The following is an 18,980-nucleotide window of genomic DNA, read 5'->3' on the forward strand; positions in this document are numbered from 1 at the left end:
TAGACTAATTTGTCACCTTTGGCATCTCCTATATGCTAGAGTGCTGCTGATGCTGCTAGATTTCTCTATAAAACTGCAAGCAGGCTAATGGTGGATTCAGTGCAATTTTGATCCATTTATCATTAGTGCGAGTTAAAATAGGGTCCCAAAAACACTGCTCTGCCACGGTTTGACCTTTTTTAGTACTCATGAGGTGTTAACCATTTACTTCACCAATAAGTTGTACAACTTGTTATTACAACAGGGTTAGATTAAAGATTTTCAATGTGAGATAACGGAGCATAATCACAGTTCGGTTATCAACCCGACTGAATAACCAATATCACCACCATTGAGGTATCGTATAATGTTTCAGCTCCTGTGGCTCCTAAGAGCGACTACGTTCTGAACTTGAGCGACAACGTAGGAGCTCTCAAGGTCTCCTCTTTCGGAGTATCGGCCGGGGGAAGTGCCGATTTCTACGACTTCACATTCCTGCCTCAGGATGACGAGAATGGAGTGGCATGTACAAGCACAGCGAACGTCACCAAAGATAATGTGGCTCCTGGTGGTGAAGAAGAGGTGTTTGGATTGGAACCTGGTTGCAGGTGTCTAATTGCTTTTCTTGGTTCTACTTCTCTTCACCCTGGTTTATTTAACCCCCATGTTTCATTTCGCTATCCTCTATCATTTCACCCCGCTCAGTTTTCACCCTAAAACCTTAGGTATCCCTTATTTTTGGTGTTAATACCAAAATTCTTATCCCAGACCCGACCTATTCCGAGATCTTATCGGTAGTAGATACCAAAGATGTGAAAAAAGACCCCTTTTGATGCTTCGTCTGGGCAAACTGAAAAGAAGTTCGCAGTGACTCGTTGTTTGTCCCTCCCATCTGTAAATATTGTTGTTTTTGCCAGTGTATTGTTAATATGCATGAGAGGGATTAATAAATCTTCTTCTTCAATACAAGCAGTCTATATAACACGCAAAATGAGCATTGCTATATTGGGGTTGGTTTGGTTTGACGGCTGGATGAGGAGTACTGGTTTTCTATAATTTTTCTTAACAAATCGAACGTTTTGAAACAAAAAAAAAGTACCTGCAAATAGTGGTAAATTTACTTGATTTGGTACTCCTGCTTGCCACTTGAATTTACCTGAAGTTTCGGTTATTTATATCTCAAGTTCAAGAAGTCGTCCTGTACGTTTACCTGGAATTTACCAAACAACTTAAAACCCCCCAAAACAAATCAAAATCTGAAAACAACGTTCTCTGAAAGCACAACTTACCTAAAAATATCTTTGACCACGGGTGAAATTTCAAGTAAATCGTTCAGGTGCTTTTGCCTGATTTTTGAGTTATTGCCCCCTTTAATTTGAGTAAATTATGCAGAATGACTCCTTGTACTTTTCAGATTAAAAAACACTGTTTTTTATCTTAAAAAAGCATAAAAAATTATAATGTATTGGTCTCTTTTTGTTTTTTTAAAGGTACAAGTTGTCATACACCGCCTCCTGTTTAACTCCAGACTCGAAAAGTGCCACCTCAGAACCGACATTTACCTCGTCTGTCGATGGATGTGCAAGTTAGTTCAATTCCGTACTTGTCCTCCCATTCCTTAGGCTTATCAGCGCGCCTACTAATTATAATAGACTATTTGGTCCAATTCACCTCTTTTATTCCACAAAACGTCCTTAATACATGTAAAAAGGGCTCAGCGTGTTGGATATGTAGACAGAGGAACAATTGAACTAACAAGGCGGCTCGGTAATGTGCGATCGCACATAAGGTTCCGACCCCGCTCATCCACAATTTTGGCATAATTGTCTACCAAATGAGGAACAGAAGGAAAAACACAAAAAATTCAAATATTTTTAAAAAAAACTGGTGTATGAACGAAAATATAGCCTCCAAAGCAAATAACTCAGTGGAGAAAAAAATGATGCATTAGATTGATGAGATATGCCGATATTAAGAAAGCGAGCGAAGACGAACCTCAAAATCAAACAACAACAACAAACATTAATTACATCAAAAAAATTATGTCCGTGTTAAAAACAAAACTTAATAACAATGTCAAAATAGTGTCAGATAAAACTGAAGATAAACAAAGTAACTTGTAATTCACCAGAAAAAAAATGTTATTCACTAGTTCATAATAAAGTTTTGTAACAGTTAGACAAAAAAGAGCAAACTTTAAAGTTAGAAAATTCGCTGAGTTTTTTTTAAAAAAACAATTAATTTCAAAGTAATGAAAACCATTAGGAATCAACTAAAGTATCCCATAGGTTTACAATTACAAATATTTCTATAAAAGAGAATTGAAAACTCTTGGTATTCAATTTTTTATGCAGTTACAAAAAGAACAACAAATGGACAACAAACTAAAAATCAATTAAAACTTGCCAGAAAATGATTTGGAAGCCGTAAAGCCATACTTTGGCCCCCAAAATATGTTCAATTGCATCTTCATCGAACACCGATAATGTATTTTTGGCCGCTCATAAGTGAAAATAAGCAAAAAATATACAAAAAAGGAAAAAATCAAAATTATGTAATACTTGTTTTTTTTCGAAAAAATTTATTTTCAAAAACCATTAATAACAAAATCAAAAATTTGAATAGATTCGTCCATTCTTCGAAAGTAAGCCCTGAGACCTGCAATTATCAAGAATAGGTCTTACGTCTGCAAAAAGAACAACAAATATGACAAAAATTAAAAACTCGTTTACTTTTTTTTGAAAAAAACCCGTGTGGAAGCCAGTAAAGTAACGAATTCTCTTAAAACATTAGATTTATAGACACCAATTTCTTTCGACACCTTCCCCTGAAATGTATTATGCGACCTCTCATTAATGAAACTAGGTAAATATTAGACCAAAAAAAAGCAAGATTATGTAAAACTTGTTTATATCGAAAAAATTTTTTTTCCAAAGACATGAAAGCCATTAATTACAAAATGAAAAGAATGAAAAGGTTCGTTTATTCTTCCAATGGAAGCCCTAAAGACCTGGAATTATCCAGAAGAAGTCTTACGTCTACAAAAAGAACGTCAAATATCACAAAAATCGAAAATTAATTTACTTTTTTGTGAAAAACTGGTGTCGAAGCCAGTAAAGTCATACCGAATTCTTTAAAAATATTAGATTTTGTGACACCAATCACTTTTGTCAATTTCCTTCGAAAAAATAATGTCATCTTTAACCTTTAATTAATGAGACCAGTTAACAAACAGACAAAAAAAGGAGCAAAAGTAGGAAATTGAAATGTTTGTTTTTTCATTTTGGAAAACAATTGTTTTCAAAGTAATGAAAGCCATTATCTATCTTCTAATATCAGAACATCGGCTTATCTACTTTTCCAGAAAAAACTAATCAGACCGGGTCATTGTACAGGAAATTAAATACGACTAAGTAAAAAAGACAAATAAAAAACTACAGTTGAAGACAAAATTTAAAAAAATTCAATCAAATTCTTCGAGAAAGTACTGTCGAAGCGGTAAAGAACCACAATCTATATCTTCAAGGATTTAAATATTATCAATTTTGCGTTATTTTGAACGCGAAAAATGTGATATATGAACTGATAATAACGTGATAATTGGACAAAAAAAGAAAACATGAAAAATTGGCAAAAACCTAAAAACTAAAAAAAAAAATTGTGAAATCTAGTAGTATCAAAGCCAGATCACCATAACTTAAGGCGTAAAACCGCAAAATAGACTAAATTTCAATTCAGTAGAAAGAAGGAGCACTCTTTGATTGCTGACACTAAGCTCAAGTTGACCAAATTAAGAGAAAAATGGAGGCAAAGTTCAATAAGCCATTTTTGTTTAAAAATCAAATATTTTAAAAGTCAAAACGACTATAAGCTTTCAAGCAATCACCTAGATAAATTATTTTCAAGTTAATTAGGAAGCCATTAGGACCTATCACTAGTGAGCTTTGATGTGAAATGTACTGTTATTTAATTAATATGAAAAAGATCGATTTTTTTTATAAAAAACCGACTGACGACAATCCGAATTATTTTTGGATTGTAACGCCTCAAAATTGGTACAGAGCTAGTCCTGCTAATGCGGATTGTCCATTAGGAATATTTAATGATTGGAATGTCATTGATATAGATATTTTGTTAGTTAAAAAATCAAAAATAAATGCTGCATCTTTGATAATCAACGAATAAAGTTAGCAAAAAACGGCAAAGTTTTATTTACAGAGCACTCTCATCGGAAGTTGAAGTGTAATAAGCCCCCTTTTCAGTTTACAAAGATTAAGCTAGTGATTTTTGAGTGTGCACTTCCTGCAAATTTAATCAGAGTGGACTAAAGAAACTTATTTCGTGCTGTTTTTGATGAAAAAGTCTGGATTTTGTGCTATATTTAGCCGGAATTTGTGACAAAAAAATCAATGAAAATAGCCAACAATATATTTTGTCTTTAAAGGTAAAATCAACAATATTTTCTTGAAAAATTTTATTAAATTCTATCAAAATTGGCGAAATTTTAGTCAAAAATTCCGAAAAAAGGTGAATGAAACCAACGGAATTCACTCTATTTTCTCGAAAGTTTAAACCTCGATATCTCCCTGTCAAAAACGAAAATCAAAAAAAAACTTTTTAATTCCATATTCTACGCTGGACAAGCTTTTTAATGATACTAGTCTCAACTCTCTACGATGAATATATCGATCGGCCAAAATTGACTGAACAAAAAAAAAAAACCCATTTGAGTATATAGTTCCTCCCCCCTCAAGAGGGGTCGGAACAATTAGGGTATAGACAGTGTCTTTGTAATTAGTCGTCAAATTCGAGAATTGAGCGCACTAATAATTAATGGCAGTGCGCTGGCTCATAATGTAATAAATTTTCAAAAGGTAAACATATAGCAGAGAGTAAGTATCAGGAGTTACTAAAGATCTGAATGAAAACCCGAAAATAAAAAGAAAAAATGATAACCGCAAGATAGCTTTTGAATGATCAAAACCAACCTGATTATGTGAGTGGGGGGGCAGAAGAACCCTTCTGAACCTTTCTTTCTAACTACAGTATGAAGACGAGATGATCTGGATTGTTACTACGCTTTGAATATTGAAAGAAAGAATCTAAATGAAACCTATATGAAACCGGTAAATAAACCACCTGAATGGTACTTATCGATAGCCACGGCCCTCATTTTCTCACATCTTTTCAGCCAGCTGTTATAGCGGCCCTATTTTTCTTATAAGTAAAAGAATTTGAAATGTATTGGTGCGCTGCCCTTTTTTTCATGTGTGCACAATTTTTCAAATCTTTTCCCGTCAATGGGAAGTCGAAACGGAATAGGCAATTTAATCGCGCTGGACCTGTAATAGGAGCGAAAACAGAGTCGTTATATGGCGAAAATACTTTTTAAAAATTCGGATTTTTCACGTTTCTGTCCCCCCGCTTAGTGTAATTATGTTTTTTCAAACCCCCATTAGCACGTACTATTTTTACACAATGTTTTACTATATAATGGCGCGTGCACTGTAACTGGGCGATGCATAACGTACCGGGAGCGCAAATGGAAGCGCAAATGGAAAAGATCACAAATTGCTTTGTAATATGAAGTGAAAAATTGGTTTTTAAACAGACTCTTGGTTTTGAGAGCGAATCGTTTTTTTTCACTTGCGGAAATTTGACGTCTTTATTCTGCACAATCTTTTTTAAAAGGTGAGACGTGTGTTCTAATAATACTTATTTGCTCTTGTTTAAACACCTCAAAAGGCAACTAAAGTTTTTTTTTAATTTTTGACTTTATTTGCTTTCATGAACTCTCAGTTACTTTTTGGACTTTTCTATTTTTTAGTTCGTTTTGTTGTTTTGTTAATTAGTCTCATTATGAGGCATGGTTATTTGATTCAAATGAAGTATAACCGATTTAGTGACTTTGACACTACCCTTTTTGAAAAAATAAATGTTAGCGTTTTCGGTTTTTATTTTTTAAAAATTTTTTGTCACTTTGTCTTGTTTTTGGCAGCTGAGATTTGAATACATTTGAAGGTTTTAATTCATATCTAATGGTTTACGACTTTGACGCAATTTGTTTTCAAAAAATCGTGGTTGTTTTTTCATTTCGTTTATTTTGTATTTTTTTGGTTATTCTTTCATTTATAGTCAATAATGACGGGTCTCATTGGCTCTCTAATTAGGTATATTAGATCTGATCTAGTGCTTTCATTTGCAATGGATAGGTTTTCATGCCTTCTGTAGCACTTCAAAAACATTAGTAATTTTTCGGATTTTTCGCTTTCATTTGGTAGTCTCATTAAAGTCAGGTATCATTATTCTCCAATGATTCCTATTTGATTGTATTTCATTGTGTGTTTTCATATCTAACAGTCAACTTCATGACTGTTACAAAATATGTATTGGAATAACTTTTTGATTTTCTGATTTTTCAAGGTTTTGTTTAGTTTGTTTTTCTGCCACTTAGTCTAAATGACAGGTCTACTCGGCTCTCTAATTAATCGTAATTGAACCTATTTTGTCACACCTATTCATATCTACTGATTGATTTAGTAAAAATTTTTCAAAAAATGGGAGAATTTCTTAGGAATTTGGCCTGTTTTGAAAATGCTTTTGTTATTATGTCGCTAGTCTCTTTAATGACAGGTCTCGTTTGCCCGCCATGGAAGCATAGTCTGTCTTTACTTTTGTTATGTGGTATCTGAACTATTATTCTTGAAGTTGATTTATGCATTCGATCGATACGTTATGCAGTAGTTGTTGATATTATCATGTTTTAGCTGCTTGTTCTAATGACTTTGATTTTTGTGAAATGTCGTCTGCGTTGTCTTTTTACTTGGTCTCTGTGATTTTCTGAAAAGATTGTGGTTGCTGTCTAATGAAATGTTTTTCAGATTTTTGCGGAGTTATGTATATTTTGGTGTATGTCTTGGTATAAGTTTTTTTACCTATCAGAAGATATTCTTTTATGGAGTTTCATAGTTTTTTTTAATTTGGTCGATTCTTTTAATTGCAATTCTGGACGTATCCTCTATATATATCCCCCAAATTTTTTGGACTTCTCTAGGTTGTTTGCACTTTTCTCTTATTTTGCTCTAACTGCAGCAGCAGTTGCTCAGCAAAATGATCTAGAATCAATAGAGTCAGTATCGGAAAGCGAAATCAAAAAAATAAAACGGGATAAGCCTATGAAACCAATTTTTGATGCCAGCTACTTGAACTTTGTTCTTATAGGCCTTAGTTTATCTCTAATGCATGATGATATTGATATTGGCTCATGATGATATTGATACTGATGATATTGATACTATCTTCTCATTAAGGAAATTGAGTTGGTCACCAATAAATAACGAAATGGTTTGCTTTTTTGAAAGTGTTTGGGTACAAAAATCAACTTTTGTTCATTTTTTTGTTCTTTCAACCTCATTCGGGTTTATGAAAATCCTTGACTGCTGTTGACTGCAGTTTGAGGTGTATGTTTTAGTAATAAACAGTTTGTTATTGTATAAAACGATATTGGGAGTGAGAGGGGTGGAATCTGTAGTCTGTATTGGGAGTCTGTAGGGGTACAGTATAGGTTCTGTGTTCCGTTTTTCCTGGTTTTCTTAACCCACATGTGTTCAGAGCCGTCTGAGGGATTGACCAACTTCACAATCAGCGCTGTGAGTGCCACTCAGGTCAATGTCAGTGGGTTGGGTGCACAGAATGGCACTTTTGCTGACCTGGATATCATTTTCAGGCCAGACGACTCATGCACTGGAGAGGAAACAAAGGTCAATACACACCTCACTTTATCAATACCAGCTGTTTCCGTTTAATCTTCAAACACAGGTTTTGTTGTCTCAATTCCCTGTGTTTATTTTTGCTTTGATAATAGTGTTTATAACCGGCTAAGAGATAATCTAACCATTACAGGGTATATAACACATAGTGGCCACAGCAATAAATGAAGTAAAATAGGGATATAAAATTCGCGTAAGCTAAGAATTGCCCGCGTAAGTGATTGGAGCTGCATATTACTGCGCTTCTGTCAATTGACGATTTTTTTTTTTATAACGTGAGGCTTTCCCAAAGCATTTTTCTGGTTTTTTAGCTCTACTTGTTTTAGATACCGGATTTGTCAGACAGCTTAAAAATTAAATGTACTATTGGGTGCGCTTTTGGTCATTTTAACAGTGTATATAGTAAATATAGTAATTTTATATGCTTTTCTGAGCTATTTTTGTAATTTTCTCTTCGTAGATGATTTTAAATGGCTTCTGTAACCATACAGTATACAAAATTTATGGTGACAGTTTTTTATTTGGCATTTTTAGGGATCCCTAGGATTTGAATGGTATCAAGTTTTAGTTTGCGAAATGTTTGCGAAACAAGTGCTTAAAGTAAGTCATTTTTAGCCTTTTGTTGGAATTTGAAGTTTTCTGCCTATTTCTTATTTTTTGCGCATTTTTGCCTTCAAATGGTTTCTAGGGCTATTGAATTGTTGTTGTTATTAAAAGAAGTCATTTATGTTTGACATACTGGTTTTCACTGCCAGGAATGAGAAACCTTTTAATTCTTTGCACAGATTTTTCTTTTATTGCCTTTTCTGTTTCAGATGTTTTTGGTGTGTGTGTCTGTTTTGTTTTGTTTTTAATTTTGTTTTGTTTTTTTTTAAAAAAAAACAAAATATTGATTTTATTTTGTTTTTTTTCCTTTACCTCGGTTTGCTCGAAAATTATTGTTTTTGTTATCCTCCGCACCTTTTGTTTAAATTGTTTGTGAACGAGAACTAATTTTTTTATCTGGTCTGCTCAAATTAATTTTTTCTGCAGTTGAAAATTGGAAAAGAGTTTCCAACAAAATGATACAAGATTTTGCTTTTCTCATTTTATTTTTCTGCCAATTTATGTTTAAATACTAATATTATATAGTTTTTTTTCTAATTTTGTGACGGCGGTCTATTTGATGTTTAACTTGTAGTTTTTTCTGGAGTTTTCCGGATACGTTTTTTGTAAGTTTACATATTCTAAATTTCGAAATCAATATCAAATGCTAATTTCTATAACGATGAAATATTTTGTACAGCAAAGCGAGTCGTTCACTCTCGCTCACTTTAAAAGCTCACTCTAGTGGTTCCGACCCACTTAAGCGGTGGAAAGAACTATATACTCAAATGGGTTTTTAATTGCTCTTGAACGAAGTTCATAGCAATTATTGTAAACGTGTGTGTCTTATTTATGCAAATTTTTCGCTTGACAATTTTGCGCTTTTCTTCTAAAACATTATTTGTCTTCTCAAGTTACCTTTTCACGCTTTCGTTCATCATTTTTGAGTGATTTCTGGTGCTCGGAAATTGCTAATATAAAATCGGTGCAGTGTTTGGTGCCGGTGATCATGGATTGAGAGGTCAGTGGTTCGAATCCCGCTGGGAGAGAAATTTTTTGCATCCATAAAGAAAAATTGCATCTATTCTGTTTCGGCACCCAGTGTTTTTTATGACTCCTAGTTACAATTTATATAATGTTATACTGCACGTTACTATGTAAAAAAATAGCACGTGCGTCTGGGGATCATAAAAAATTTATGCTTTCGTTCGCTCTTTAAGCTTTTGTTCACCCAAATTAAAGTGAGTCATTGACTCTTGCTCACTCTAATGCTCACTCTAATGTTTTCGACCCACTTAAGTGGTGGAAGGAACTATATACTCAAATGGGTTTCTGATTGCTATTGAACGAAGTTCATAGGAAATGTTGTAAACGTGTGTGTCTTATTTATGCAAATTTTTGCCTGACAATTTTGCGCTATTCTTCTAAAACATTCTTTGACTTCTCAAGCTACCTTTTCACGCTTTCCTTCATCATTTTTGAGTGATTTCTAGTGCTCCGAAATTGCTAATATAAAATCGTAGCGCAGTGGTTGGTGCCGGTGGCCATGTATTGAGAGGTCAGTGGTTCGAATCCCAGTGGGAGAGAAATTTTTTCCATCCATAAAGAAAAATAGGATCTATTCTGTTTCGGCCCCCCGTGTTTTTATGACCCCCAGTTACAATTTATATAATGTTATAACACACGTTACTATGTAAGAAAATAGCACGTGCGCCTGGGGTTCAAAAAAATTTATGTTCACTAAGCTGGGGGGCTAAAACAGAATAGATCCGAGAAATTGATCTAGACTAAAGACCATGAATTAAAGTGCCTCGCCTGTCGTTCAAGAGCAATTCTTCCGACATTTGTCGGTTTATTTTCTTGTTCTGTCAATTTTGGCCGATTGCTATAATCATTCGTAGAGAGTACTGAATGATACCATTGTAAATCCCGTACAGCGTAGAATATGGAATTAAAATGATTTTTTGATTTTTGCTTTTTACAGGGTGTTTTTGAGTTTTAACATTTTGTGAAGAGAAAACGATATTCCGTTTTTTCATAATTTTCGTATTTTTCACCAAATTTTCATCAAGATATGTTAAAATTGTTAACGGTAGTGGGATTGGTCTTATGTTTAGAGACAGAGAAAGGTTGCTGAATTGTTCGATCTAAGGTTTTTGGCTAGAATTTCTTGAATTTTTGCTAAATTTCTCAAAATTCAGACTTTTTTCATGGGACCAATTATGTTTTTAGGCCACTTTTTTTTAAATTTGCCTGAGGTAGACACCTTAACGCTGCAGTCATAATCTTCGTGGGCTCAAAAAGAGAACTAGTTGTACTCCCAATGTTGGAGTCTGCTGGAACTATAACTTTGCCAGTTTTTTTGCAAAATTAAACTCCTTAATTACAGAAAATTCATTTAATTTTGATATACCGAAAAGAATTTGTTTAAGAAATGACCTTTTTAGCAACTATTTGAATAATTTTAATTTCTTTGGGCGCGCAGCAAAATTCAGGGCTGATGTTGATCTCAACATAAACCCTTACGGAAAAAAACTTTAGATTTTAATGGGTGCGGACTTTTTTCAAATTTTTTTCCGCATTTTAACAATATATGAAAAAAACTAACAAAAGTTTAAAATCAGAGCAGAACTATTCACAAATACTATGTACAAAAAGAGGCCCAACGAGCATATATTATGGTTTCTTTTGAACGTCTTATGTTTTATGTTTACTTTCATTTGTAAATTTTTTTCAGTCCAATGACTTATTCTAGCCAACCAAATATCCAATTGTCTTTTTCAAGAGCTATAATTGAACCAAGACAATGCTTTCAGTTGATACCTAATGTCTCTTATTACTTTGTCACTATTTCATCTTATTTCTCTGAACTTCTGTCTCAGTAAAAACAAGTGGTATCCAGTTTCATGTGAGTTATTATTTAATGTCTGTAATGATTTTATGTTTAACTTATGGTTTCTTCGTTTTGATACTACGAGTTTCCAATTTTTTTTTCGTTTCTTATTTTCACAAAAATTTGTGTTTTTTAGAGAAATATGTATGTTTTTGAAAGTGTTCTCTCTCTTTATCATTTGATAAACAATTAAGTCAAGAATGTGAAAGAGCGGGGTTGGAACCTTGTGCGTACGCACATTACCGAGCCTCCTTGTTTTAAATTAAAATCCTATGTCAGAAATGGGATGTTTGAACAAAATGTCGGCTTTTCCTAATCACTTGCGATTATTGTCTTGTTTTTCTAAAATCAGTACAAGTTTTTTATGTTGAATGATTCTACAGCGTTTTTTATTATTTTTTAGGCGGTACTTGAATTGACTATTACTAGTCATTTTCAGGTGGTCTAGTTCTTTTTGAGTTGTACGAAAGTTCTTCGAATTGCAGCTGAGAATTTTCTGCTGGTGCTTTTGTTGTTCACTCGCTTTTCCTACTTTAACTGCTTTTCTGCTGCTTTAATGTGCTTGACGTCTGATCTTAAGGCAACAGCTACTTTCAATCTGATTTTCCTGATAAATTTGCGATCTTAAATGTAATACGTCTCTCTCCAATTGAATAATGTCATGGTCACGTGAGGTCACAAACCTTTTTATGTCAATAAAGTGCAGTTTTATTATGTAGGCTGTTAATAATAAGGCCTGTCGACCGAATTTGAGTAAACCTTTTGATTTCTGGTGAAACAAAACTGTGAATTTACCGCTTTTTAATCAAGCTACTTTAACCACAAAAGCTATTTTAAGCGTATTAAGTGCTCCATCAGCAACTCCGTCAACTGAATCTGTGCCTCTATATATATATATATATATATATATATATATATATATATATATATATATATATATATATATATGATTGCAGTTAAAAAGTATATTTTACCTTATAATTATATGTCTCAATTGCTTTCCAAGAACTCTTAATTGAAGCTATTTAAACGTTTCAGTTTATGCCATTTGTTTTAATGACTTTCATATTAAGTTTTAAAAAAGATTTTCAAATTGCCTCCTTTTCGCTCTCGTTTTCTTCACCTTGTAAATCAATCTCACTAATAAGAAGTCTCAAATGCATTTGTCCAACAGTTTTTCTTTTTTAGTTATATGTTTTGACTGATGGCTTCGACCATTTAATTTCATAAAAATATTCCAGATTTCTATGTTGTTCTATTTTTGGGGTTTTTTGTTGTCATTTTTCCAGAGTCTTTTTTATAAGAAGACCCGTTAATATTCAGATGAGAAGCAAGTGATGACTTACATTTCCTGCAGATAACGTATGATAAATGTTGTGCCTTGAACACGCTCGTGTCGTTAAACTCTTTGTGAAATTTGGCTTTGTCTGTATTTGCTGCTGTTTTGTAGATCTTGACTTGGTTTCATTAGTGATAGGCTTAAATGGTTTCCTCGGGTGTTGTAACCTAATCCATCTCTTTTTAGTGAAATATTGTGTCCCTCATGACCTTTAAAATACATTTTTGTCGAAAATATATTTGGAGTTCTGAGCGTTGCCCTTTTTTAAACCCTTTCTGTCGATTTGTAACTTAGTCTGTGTTAAGATAGGTCACAACCCGTTTCCAGTAAGCTCTATTATAGTCTTTATACCGCTTTTAATTTCAACCGTTTTGTTTCCCGGTTTTGTTAATTAGATTATTTTAATGTTTCAGATTTTTTTTATAAAACTGTACATTATAAAGTAATTTGTTTCTTTTCAAATTATAACAATAATTATAGGTCCCATTGGTTTCGAATTTTTGCGCAACTGAACGTATTTAATGCTTTTAGTGACAAGTTTATTGATTTAAAACTTCACTGCCATTTTTGCGCAAAGTTGAATTGAAGGTTTCAATTTTGCCGGTATTTGTCTTTTTTTTGTATTCTGATGACGTACACTGAATAATGACAGGTGTCAATTGCTTATTATCGAGATATAAATGATCATTTTATCGGTTTCAATTAAAATCTAATGAAAAGAATCACTTTGGAATTAATTGTTTTCAAAAAAAAACATGTTTTCGAGTTTCGCCCCTTCTTTGCTCTTTTTTGTCTACCTCTTACCCAGTCGATCGAGGCCAGGTCCCATATCTTTTCTAATGAAGCATAGATGAATTTGTTTTGTTTAGATTTATTGTGATGCGAGATTCATCAGGTTATCTTTTTTTAAAAATAGAAACATATAGAGTTTTAATATAGAGTTTTGGTCGTAATTAATGTTTGTTTTTAATTTTTATTATCCTCTTTTCTATTAGTCCTATTAAAAACATTTTCATCGGCCCACTATCTTGGCATTATTTTTATCCATTTGTGTTTTTTAGAAAAATAAGTATGTTTTTGAAAGTGTTCTCTGTCTTCATCATTTGATAACCAATTAGGTCAGGAATGTGGACGAGCGGTGTCGGAACATTGTGCGTACGCACATTACCGAGCCTCCTTGTTTTAAATTAAAATCTTAAGACAGAATTGGGAAGTTTGAACAAAGTGTCGGTTTTTCTTGATCACTTCTGACTATTGGCTTGTTTTTCTAAAATCAGTACGAGTTTTTTTATCTTGAAGGTTTTTACAGAGTTTTTTATTATTTTTTCTAGGTGGTTTTTGAATTGTCTATTACTAGTCATTTTCAGGTGGTCTAACTCTTTTTGATTTTTAAGAAAGTTCTTCGAATTGCAGCTCAGCATTGTCTGCTGGCGCTTTTGTTGTTCACTCCTTGTTCCTTCTCTAACTGCGTTTTTGCTGCTTTAATGTGCTTGACGTCTGATCTTAAGGCAAAAGCTACTTCCAATCTGATTTATTTGATAAATTTGCGATCTTTAGTCAAATACGTCTCTCTCAATTAAAATCTAAGGATAAGAATCACTTTGAAACTAATTGTTTTCAAAACAGAAACATGTTTTTGAATTTCAGCCCTTCTTTGCTCTTTTTTGTCTACCTCTTACCCAGTCGATCGAGGCCAGGTCCCATATCTTTTCTAATGAAGCATAGATGAATTTGTTTTTTTTTAGATTTATTGTGATGCGAGATTCATCAGGTTATCTTTTTTTTAAAAATAGAAACATATAGAGTTTTAATATAGAGTTTTGGTCGTAATTAATGTTTGTTTTTAATTTTTATTATCCTCTTTTCTATTAGTCCTATTAAAAACATTTTCATCGGCCCACTATCTTGGCATTATTTTTATCCATTTGTGTTTTTTAGAAAAATAAGTATGTTTTTGAAAGTGTTCTCTGTCTTCATCATTTGATAACCAATTAGGTCAGGAATGTGGACGTGCGGTGTCGGAACATTGTGCGTACGCACATTACCGAGCCTCCTTGTTTTAAATTAAAATCTTAAGACAGAATTGGGAAGTTTGAACAAAGTGTCGGTTTTTCTTAATCACTTCCGACTATTGGCTTGTTTTTCTAAAATCAGTACGAGTTTTTTTATCTTGAAGGTTTTTACAGAGTTTTTTATTATTTTTTCTATGTGGTTTTTGAATTCTCTATTACTAGTCATTTTCAGGTGGTCTAACTCTTTTTGATTTTTAAGAAAGTTCTTCGAATTGCAGCTCAGCATTGTCTGCTGGCGCTTTTGTTGTTCACTCCTTTTTCCTTCTTTAACTGCGTTTTTGCTGCTTTAATGTGCTTGACGTCTGATCTTAAGGCAAAAGCTACTTCAAATCTGATTTATTTGATAAATTTGCGATCTTTAGTCAAATACGTCTCTCTCCAATTGAATAAGGTTAAGATCACGTGAGGTCAGAAATCTTTTCAAGACAATAAAATGCAGTTTTATTGTGAAGGCTCCTAATAATAAGGCATGTAGATCAAAACAGAGTTAGCCTTTTGATTTCCTGTGAAACAAAACTGTGAATTTATCGCTTTTTAATCAAGCTATTTTTAACCACAAAAGCTATTTTAAGCGTATTAAGTGCTCCATCAGCAACTCCGTCAACTGAATCTGTGCCTCTATGTATATTTGATTGCAGTTAAAAAGTATATTTTACCTTATAATTATATGTCTCAATTGCTTTCCAAGAACTCTTAATTGAAGCTATTTAAAGATTTGAGTTTAAGCCATTTGTTTTAATGACTTTCATATTAAGTTTTAAAAAAAGATTTTCTAATTGTCTCCATTTTGCTCTCATTTTTGCCACCATGTATTTCTATCTCACTAATAAGAAGGCTCAAATGCATTTGTCCAACAGTTTTTCTTTTTTAGTAATATGTTTTGACTGATGGCTTCGCCCATTTAATTTCATAAAAATATTCTAGATTTCTATGGTGTTCTATTTTTGGGGTTTTTTTGTTGTCATTTTTCCAGAGTCTTTTTTAAAAGGAAGACCCGTTTGTATTCAGATGAGAAGCAAGTGATGATTTACATTTCCTGCAGATAGCGTATGATAAATGTTGTGCCTTGAACCCGATGGTGTCCTTAAACTCTTTGTGAAGTTTGGCTTTGGCTGTATTTACTAATGTTTTGTAGATCGTGACTTGGTTTCATTAATGATAGGCTTATATGGTTTCCTCGGGTGTTGTAACCTATTCCATCTCTCTTTAGTGAAATATTGTGTCACTCATGACTTTTAAAACACATTTTTTTTCTAAAATATATTTGTAGTTCTGAGCTTTGCCATTTTTAAACCCTTTCTGTCGATTTGTAACTTAGTCTTTGTTAAGATAGGGCACAACCCGTTTCCAGTAAGCTCTATTATAGTCTTTATACCGCTTTTACTTTCAACCGTTTTTTTTCCTGGTTTTGTTAATTGGATTAATGAAATGTTTCAGTTTTTTTTTAAACTGTACACTATAAAGTAATATGTTTCTTTTCAGATTTTATCATTAATTGAAGGTTCCATTGGTTTCGAATTTTTGGGCAGTTGAACGTAATTGATGCTTTTAGTGACAATTTCATGGATTTAAAATTCCGACAAGTTCAAAATTCCGTCAAATATATCAGCGGCGTCTTTAGAATCTGTATATAGCAAATGCTGTACAATAACCAGGCTGCTGCTAGGTTAAAAACAAATTGTAAGGTGTCATTTATATAAGATTTCAATTAGAGATATATAATCAGATATATAAGACGTATTTCATTTAAGATCACAAATTTATCAAGAAAATTAGATTGAAAGTAGCTGTTGCCTAAGATCAGACGTCAAGCACATTAAAGCAGCAAAAAAGGCAGTTAAAGAAGGAATAACGAGTGAACAACAAAAGCGCCAGCAGACAATTCTGAGCTGCAATTCGAAAAACTTTCTTACAAATCAAAAACAATTAGACCACCTGAAAATGACTAGTAATAGACAATTCAAAAACCACCTAGAAAAAATAATTAAAAAAACTCTGTAAAAACCTTCAAGATAAAAAAAAAACTCGTACTGATTTTAGAAAAACAAGCCAATAGTCGCAAGTGATTAAGAAAAACCGACACTTTGTTCAAACATCCCAATTCTGTCTTAAGATTTTAATTTAAAACAAGGAGGCTCGGAAATGTGCGTACGCACAATGTTCCGACCTCCTCGTTCACTTTTTGACTTAATTGGTTTTCAATTGATGAAGAGAAAGAACACTTTCGAAAACATACATATTTTTCTAAGAAACACAAATGGACAAAAATAATGCCAATTTAGTGGGCCGATAAAAGTTGTTGTTAATATGAGTACCAGAAAAGGCAATAAGAAAAATCGAAAACAAACATTAATTACCACCCAAACTCTATATTAAAACTCTATGTGTCTCTATTTAAAAAAATGATAAAAAAGAAACTCGCATCAGAACAAATCAAAACAAAACAAATTCACATATGCTTCATTGGAAAAGATATGGGACCTGTCCTGGATCGACTGGGTAACAGGTCGCCAAAAAAGAGAAAAGAGGTGCGAAACTCAAAAACATGTTTTTTTTCAAACAATTAAATTCAAAATGATTCTTCTCATTAGATAACAATTGAAATCAATAAAATGATATCTCCATATAAAGCAATTGAGACCTGTAAATATTCAGTGTACGTCATCGGACTACAAAAAGGAAGACAAATATCTGCAAAATTGAAAAGTTCAATTCAACTTTGCGTGAAAATGGAACTGAAAGGGTTATTGAAAACTGTTTTAGAGAATGTCGAATCATAAGAAAGATGCGGGTCATTATCTTGCAACTATGACATTGCCATTGTGACCTTATAATTCTTTTTTCTACAAGAATCAAGTGTTTTTAATTTTTTCTGAAAGTGTTCAATACGATAGTATTTTCCAATTATTGTGATGAAATCTGTTCAGTTTCTACGGTGCTCCGTTGAATTTTTTCAAGAATTATTGAACTTAAATAGCATTTGATTGGCTAGGCTAAATTTCAAAGTTGCCAGTTTTTTGTGTGTTAGCAGGGTTACGAACACTGTAGCGCAACAACATCGATGAGGCGGGACGAGTTTTGGCGCGTTAGAGATTAAAGCTGTTAAAGCTCAAAAGATATTTGAGAGAATAAGAATTATTTTTAGGAGATTCAAAAGAGAAGATAATTGTGAAGATTTTAGCAAAAATCGGTCGTATATATAGTCTAAAAGATAAATATAACACTTACAGTGTACATTTGTTAAAAGGTTAATGTATCAGGCGATTTTGAGGCGTATGAGTGGGCGTCATTTCATTATTACATGCAAAATTTACTTCACTTGAGATGGTTCACAAAGTTGCATTTCCTATTCAATATTAGTAGATAAATATCAATATTTGACAAACATACAGATCTAAACTGATTTACATTCATTTTCTAAGTTGCGAGCTGCAGTTGTTGTTATAAATCTGGTAAGTTTGTTTTCTTTCTGAGTTTATCAACATAAGCTAAGTTTCTAAGCTCTAAGATATTTTCTAAGTTCTTTTCTGCGCTCCAATACCCCCACTCAGATTGTTGCCGCTAGGTAAGAATCTGGACTCGCCCAATAGTTGTTCTCGATGTTGTTCTACTTTCTGCTGTGGCAAAGATTTTGTCAGAAAATCTGCTGCCATTTCATCTGTTGGAATGTAGATCAATTTGATTGAGTTGTCATCAACTCGTTCTCGGATGAAATGATATTTCGTGTCGATGTGCTGTGATAGTTTGTGAGGCACCGGGTTAGTTGCAAGCTTTATGCAACTATGGTTGTCCTCTCCAATGGTTGTGGGCTCAAACTGTTCGTACCCCAGTTCTCTGAGAAGACCACGCAAGAACATGGCTTCTTGCACCGCGGCAGCTAAGCCCTGGTATTCTGCCTCACAAGATGAGATTGACACTGTCAGTTGCTTCTTGACCTGCCAACTGACAGGTCCCCCAATGTTTCCCAGCTTGAAATAGTATCCTGTGGTCCATCGTCTATCATTAACGTCTCCACTCCAGTCTGCATCTGTTTCGCCAACTATAGTGCTGTCGCTGGTTGATGGGAAAAAGAGTCTAAGAGATTTAGTATGTTGTAGGTATCTCAACACACGCCTGCCAGCATTGAAATGCTCAACAGTTGGGTCATTCAAGAAGCGTGATTAGACATTTGTGATCCACATGATATCTGGTCTAGTTTGCTTAGCTAGGTAAAGTAATGAACCTACTAGACTTCTAAACTCATGTGAATCTACTCTTACTGAATTTTCCTGAGCTACTTCAAGTTTTAGGCTATTTTCTGATGGCGTTTTGCTTGGTTTGCCGTCTTGCATGTTGAACTTTTC

General features: G+C 33.4%; 1 protein-coding gene across 1 annotated transcript in view; it reads left to right on the top strand.

The window, feature by feature from the left end:
- LOC142341300 (uncharacterized) overlaps positions 1 to 18,980 on the top strand; it is a 146,057-nt gene that overhangs the window by 100,216 nt on the left and 26,861 nt on the right. Inside the window, exons 25-27 of the mRNA XM_075392222.1 lie at positions 356 to 587; positions 1,470 to 1,564; positions 7,591 to 7,739. Of these exons, the coding sequence (XP_075248337.1) occupies positions 356 to 587; positions 1,470 to 1,564; positions 7,591 to 7,739 (476 nt within the window). The remainder of the gene's footprint in view (positions 1 to 355; positions 588 to 1,469; positions 1,565 to 7,590; positions 7,740 to 18,980) is intronic.

The sequence above is a fragment of the Convolutriloba macropyga genome, chromosome 6 (genome assembly GCF_964194025.1).
Source record: "Convolutriloba macropyga chromosome 6, txConMacr16.3, whole genome shotgun sequence".
In the NCBI taxonomy this organism is placed as follows: domain Eukaryota; kingdom Metazoa; phylum Xenacoelomorpha; order Acoela; family Convolutidae; genus Convolutriloba; species Convolutriloba macropyga.